Source organism: Pinus tabuliformis, chromosome 9 (assembly GCF_031772625.1).
Source record: "Pinus tabuliformis cultivar Carrire ecotype Pingquan chromosome 9, CPIR1, whole genome shotgun sequence".
Taxonomy (NCBI): domain Eukaryota; kingdom Viridiplantae; phylum Streptophyta; class Pinopsida; order Pinales; family Pinaceae; genus Pinus; species Pinus tabuliformis.
In genome coordinates this window covers 230,987,892-230,993,861 of record NC_142307.1, presented here as the reverse complement: position 1 = coordinate 230,993,861, position 5,970 = coordinate 230,987,892, and the positions used below count along the sequence as shown (strand labels likewise).

At 45.1% G+C, this 5,970-nt stretch overlaps 2 protein-coding genes across 2 annotated transcripts; both read left to right on the top strand.

The window, feature by feature from the left end:
- Nucleotides 1–1,044: 1,044 nt before the first annotated feature.
- On the top strand, nt 1,045–2,199 carry LOC149148035 (uncharacterized). The gene has a single exon (XM_089442051.1). It carries the CDS (start codon nt 1,045–1,047, stop codon nt 2,197–2,199), a length of 1,155 nt encoding a protein of 384 aa, XP_089298177.1.
- Nucleotides 2,200–4,224: 2,025 nt separating this feature from the next.
- On the top strand, nt 4,225–4,887 carry LOC149148034 (uncharacterized). The gene has a single exon (XM_089442050.1). The coding sequence runs from the start codon at nt 4,225–4,227 to the stop codon at nt 4,885–4,887; it is 663 nt and encodes a 220-aa protein (XP_089298176.1).
- Nucleotides 4,888–5,970: the final 1,083 nt, after the last annotated feature.

Here is a 5,970-nt window from a genome sequence, read left to right as displayed (position 1 = left end):
AGCTGATCTATTTAAAATGATAAGAGGTTTCATGAAAAAAGCTAAGATAGGAGGAGGAACCAACTCCACCTATCTAGCTCTAATCCCTAAAGAAACCAACCCTGAATCTTTTGCAAGATTTAGACCTATTTCGTTGTGTAATGCATCTTATAAAATTATAGCCAAACTCTTAGCTAACCGAATCAAGCCCTTGCTCAAAATATTGATCTCTAGTTCTCAAGGCGGATTCGTGGAAGTCAGGTATATCATGGATAATGTTATTCAAGTATAGGAGACCATCCACACAAGCAAACAACGAGGGGAGAAAGGTATGTTGATTAAACTTGATATGGCAAATGCATTTGATAGAGTTAACCGTTTGTTCCTTTGCAAAGTTCTGCTCTCTTTTGGTTTCTCACAACAATTTGTTTAGCTCATAAAAGCATGTATCGATTCCCCGTGGATAGCTCCCCTTATCAATGGCCGCCCATCTAACTTCTTCCAAGCTCGGAGAGGCATTCGGCAAGGATGCCCTCTCTCTCCCTTTCTGTACATCCTCATGGCAGATTCCTTCAGTAGAAAACTAACAGTTGAAAGAAATGTTGGCTCCCTCCCAGGTCTCAAACCTTCCAATGGATTAGCCCCCCTGAACCACTCTCTATTTGCGAATGATCCCTGCTCCTTGGAGGAGCTTCCTCCAGAATTGCGAAATCCTTTGACACTGTTATGAGAAGTTACTGCAGGGTAACTGGCGCACTTGTTAATGAGAGCAAAAGTGAAATCTTCAGTTGGAACACCGATCAACAGGAGATCAATAACATTTCTAAGATCTTGGGGTTCAAAGGACACGCTCAATGGGATAGGATCAGGTATCTTGGTCTCCATATAACCTCAGGAGTGAATAAGAGGTCCCTCTGGAATGATATCATCAGCAAAATCAAAGCTAAAATCGCAGCATGGGGAGGCCACTGGTTAACAAAAGGTGGCAAAACCATCCTAATGAAATCTCAGTTGTCAGATCTTCCCATCTATCAAGCAGCTTTCCTCTTGGCTCCCAAAAATGTAATGGACCATATCTCTACACTTCTCAGGGACTTATTATGGCAAGGAGGTAAAGGAAACGAGACAAAAATGCATTTAGTTAACTGGGACTTGGTCAAGAGGCTGATTGCTGAGGACGGACTGCAAATTCGTGACCCCTCCCTAGTTAATTCAGCGCTAGGAGGCAATCTCCCGTGGAAAATGATTCATGACCCCACTCATCCTGTCAGCGTCACTCTTCGGTCAAAATACGCAGATAATGCTACCCTCAGGAATATGCAATTCGACAGCTCTGTATCTTGCACGCACGTTTGGAGGCTCTGCTGCAAAAGCAGTAATTTTTTCAAAAAACACTTGTACAGAATCCATGGCAACGGCAAGCGCACGCATTTGTGGAAAGATCGCATAATGGGGTGCGATCCTCTGGCAGAAAACGAAGAAATTGCTGAGCTCAGAGACTGGTTAGAAAGAGCAGGTATAAACAACATTTACGATTTGTCAAACTGGGACAGTCGTGGTGATTGGGTAGGCTGGGATCTACACGGCGTCCCTGCGCGTCTAAGCGACCAACAGAACCTGCTTGAGGAACTGCTTGAAGAAGCCGCGCCGGTCAACAGATACATGAGGGACAGTTGGGGCTGGGGCCTGACAGGAACTTACACTGCAGCTGAGGGATATAGAGCTCTACAGGGCTATAAGAATAGTAATCACCCACCCTCCTTTTGGAAACAGGTTTGGGAGCCGCTAGCCCTTCCAAAAGTTAATTTTTTCTTCTGGACTCTGGCTCACAATAAACTCTTAACGGGAGACAACCTTGTAAAAAGGAAGATCAAAGGGCCTCATAGATGCGTGCTTTGTAGAAGTAATCTAGAAACTGCCCAACACCTTTTTCTGGATTGTCTCTTCGCCAAAGAGGTGTGGGGACTTATACTTCAAGATTTTCAGATCTCCCTCCCTTCTCAGATCTCTGTCCCGGACCTCTTTGCTTCATGGAGTGCCTGCTACCCTCATCGCATCCCTCATAAGTCTTTCTGGCGCAAAGTATGGACAGCGCTCCCCAAATTTGTTTGCTGGCAACTTTGGCTAGCACGTAATCAACAAATTTTCAAAGATATAAAACATTCTCTGATTCAAGTTGCTGTAAAAGCTAAGTCTCTGCCCTTGGAAGCGGCCCAGTAGCAGTATCACAAAGAAGACCCTCTGCTCACGCCGGAAGAAAAGAGGTGGCTGGCCCTAGAGCCACATCCCTGAAAGTACCTTCTACCCCCTCAGAAAGCTAATCCGGACTGGCGAAAAAGAGAGCCAGATGACATCTTCCAAAATTGGTGGAGGGCCCAAAAATTAACTACTATATTCTTCGATGGGGCGTCCAAAGGGAACCCCGGAGCAGCAGGCGCTGGTGGGGTCATCTACTCCACGGATGGGTCTTCTAGAGATACATTTGCATGGGGCCTAGGCCTGAAAACGAAAAATCAAGCTGAGATCCTTGGGCTGCTCAAAGCCTGTCTTATTGCCAGAGAGAAAGGTGCTAAAGATCTCCAAGTCTTCGGAGATTCAGAAATTTTAATAAAAAATTTAATCAAGGGGGAACTCTTCAACAACACTGGTCTCAACAAAATTTCGGGCAGATTGAAGAGAGTCTTGCAAGACTTTGACTCAGATAAGTTCTATCATATCCTCAGAACCTCCAACAGTGAAGCAGATCGGATGGCGAACATCGGATGCACTCTCATGAAAGGGAGTTTAATTGTAAACAGGGAAATATCCTTCCAAAAGCTGTGAAATTGTTGTATCTCAAAGGGAGTAAAAAAAGATAACATCTATGTAATAGGGGTCGCTACGACAAAGACCCATTTTTCTTTTTTTGCAATATATAAAAACCACAACCGTTGCAGTTAAAAAAAAAATTGACCCTTACTTGCTTGACTAGGAAACCCCCACTAAAAGGCTCTTCCACCCTCTGAGAGTTGCCATACCTTATCCCATCTTCCTCAAAATCAACCAAGCTAACCCTAAAAAACTGAGGCTCAAAACCAAACCTTTCAACCTCTACCCTTACCAGCTTGACTATGAAAGGCCCGCTAAAAGCCTCTCCCACCCTATGTGAGCTGCCAAACCCTAATCCACCTGCAAATAGAAAAACCCCCAAAAAATGAGGCTCAAAATCGGTCCTTCCCAACAATACCCCTACCTGCTCAACTTCAATGAAATACCCTGCGAAGCAACTTTCAACTGGAGCATCCAAGGGGAAACAATGGGTTAGGTCTGCACTCAAATTTGAACGAGGGACTTGAAACCCTAGTGAGGACAATTCCTTTAGCACTGAAAACAACTCATAATTCACATCTGTTGACATCACCATTGAAGAGGGAGGAAAACCTCCCAATACTTTCGTTACCATTTCCAAAGTTGGTAGGGAGGAAAAAGTCCCCTGGTCTTGTGTGCTAGGTGTCACCCTAGTCTCCAAATCAAGAACTTGAGGTGGCATCTCAGTCCAGATGGAGACATTCTCATATGGGTTGGTGGAATAATCCGCCTCATCCTCCATTTCATCATTCCTCCACATATGTTATAACCCTAGACCATTAGGAACATCTAAGGAGTCTAAAAAAACAAAAAAACATTAATAAAATGCTTACTAATATAAAAGTAAAATAAGCGTTAATTAGGTGTAGCTCGAGTGACTGAGAGGAAAGTTGTTGTCTTCCTTGCCTTGGCTTCAAATCTCATTTTGTGTTATTCTTTCTCTCTTCATGAGCCACTTGTTGATTGTTGACTTGGCTCAAACCTTGAAGAATTTAGCACCTAGGTGAAAATGTGAAGATGGGTTGAACTTTTTGCCCTTTTTTGAGAAGTTGAATTATATTTTTCATATTAGAATTTTGTTTTACAGTAACAACAAAACTTGTCGAGGGGCTTTAACTACTTGTAACACCATAGGTTCACCGATTTTTGGCGTTGGTCTGATCGGATCGCCACTGCATATGATCCCTATGACTGGGGCCGTCGCCTCGGCCCTAAGGCCGTTTCGGAGGGCTTAGCCTTCTTCCGCGAGGCGCTTTTCCTACGAGGTGTTAGACTTCCTTAGTGGTGGTTCGGCCCTTGCTCTTCTGACCGTTTTCCTGGGGCTTCTTCTGAGCAGATCTGAGGGCTATGACCGCTGGACTTGGGTGAGCTCGATTCGATCGAGCTAAGGCTGCTTCAATGGAGTCTTCTTCGCCCCCCCTCTCTGAAGCCGAGGCTTTTGTCAATCTGCTGAACTCTCTTCCAAAAAAGAAAACGACCGAGGCTGCGAAATTTGTAAAACGCTTGGATGACATCCCTGAGATCTCGCTTCCCCCCGAGAAACCGATTCAGGTCGCCCTTTCTTTAGCGGAGCGTGCTTTGGTTGGACAGTTCACTGGGCTCTGGCCCTCCCCCAAAACTACGGAGAGCTGGGTCGCAAGGAACTGGGCGCCGCTCATTAAAAGCAGAGTCACTTCGTATTTTCTGGGGAAGGGTTTCTTCCTGTTTGAATTTGCTGAAAAAGAAGATAAGGAGCTGGTATTCCGCAATGGCCCCTATTTCATGGGCCCTCAGGGGCTGTATCTTAACAAGTGGACGCCTGATTTTGATCCAGCAGTTAACGTCCCCTCAGCCATCCCTGTGTGGGTTCGTTTGCCCAACCTGCCAATGCATTGCTGGAACTGGGAATCCCTCAAGCACATCGGAAATACCTTAGGTAAATTCATTGATCGAGTCAACAGCAAAGATCAATTCGATTGTGCTAGAATCTGTGTTGAAGTTGACCTCGAGGTCGATCTACCTGAGGCAATAAAGATTAGGGTCGGAAGCTGGACGCATATTCAAAAGCTGGATTATGAGTAGCTTCCGTTCAAGTGCAGGAAGTGCCATGTCTATGGCCATTTTGCTAGAGGCTGTCCAAAAAATAGTGAAGCAGAGAAAGGCAAGGAGGAAGGATGGACGCAGGTTAAAAGAACCAAAAACAAAGCCCCAAGAACTGGCAATAACAATGGCAAAGCTCCCCAGACAGGCTCTGGGCTTCAAACACCTCACATGGAAGAAAAAGGAAATAAATTTACCCAGTTAAGCTCAGCAATAGAGGATTCTCAAGGAATAGAGATGCAAAATGAAGGATCACCCCACAAAGAGTCCCCCTCGGAACCAAAGAAAGTGGAAAGCAATGCAGACAGAACGGAAGAGATACCCACAGAAGAGGCTGAGGAAGTGCAAAGATCGGAGGAATCAGAAGAAGAAGGTGAAATAACATGTTCGCAATCCTCGGCCAGAAGATCATTGAGAGGCCAAAAATCTGTCCGCGAAAAAAGAGAGCAGGAGACTTATAAAGACAAATTACAAGGAAGCCAGCCTACCCTCAAGAAACTCTTGGCTAAAACACCGAAGATGACCAGAAATCAGCTCCAGAGCTCTAAAGGAGCTCCCCACTCCAAAAGCAAGTGATGAAGATCGTCTCCTGGAATTGTAGGGGTATGGGGAGCAAAATAAAAGAAGAAGCCATCAAAAGTCTGATAAGATCTGATTCTCCTGACATACTCCTCATCCAGGAGACTAAAATGGAGGATAAGGCCTTCCTCCATATCGGCAAAAATCTATGGAAGAGAAGTGAAGGACAAGCTGTCTCAGCCCGGGGTGCCTCAGGAGGCCTGGGCACCCTCTGGAACGCAAACAAATTCTCAAAGGTTAAAGAGGTCGCCAACTCACATTGGCTGTTCACAAAGCTGAAACATGTTGACTCAGATGAGACCCTCTGTCTCTTTAACGTGTATGCTCCAGTTAGCGCAGGAGAGAAAAATATCTGCTGGGATTCCATTAGAGGATTGGCAGATTCTGAAGATTTAGCAAACATCATCATTGCCGGGGATCTAAATCTCACATTAACTTTGGCTGAAAAACATGGAGGAAGCATAGTAAGGGATCCGGCGCGAGAAT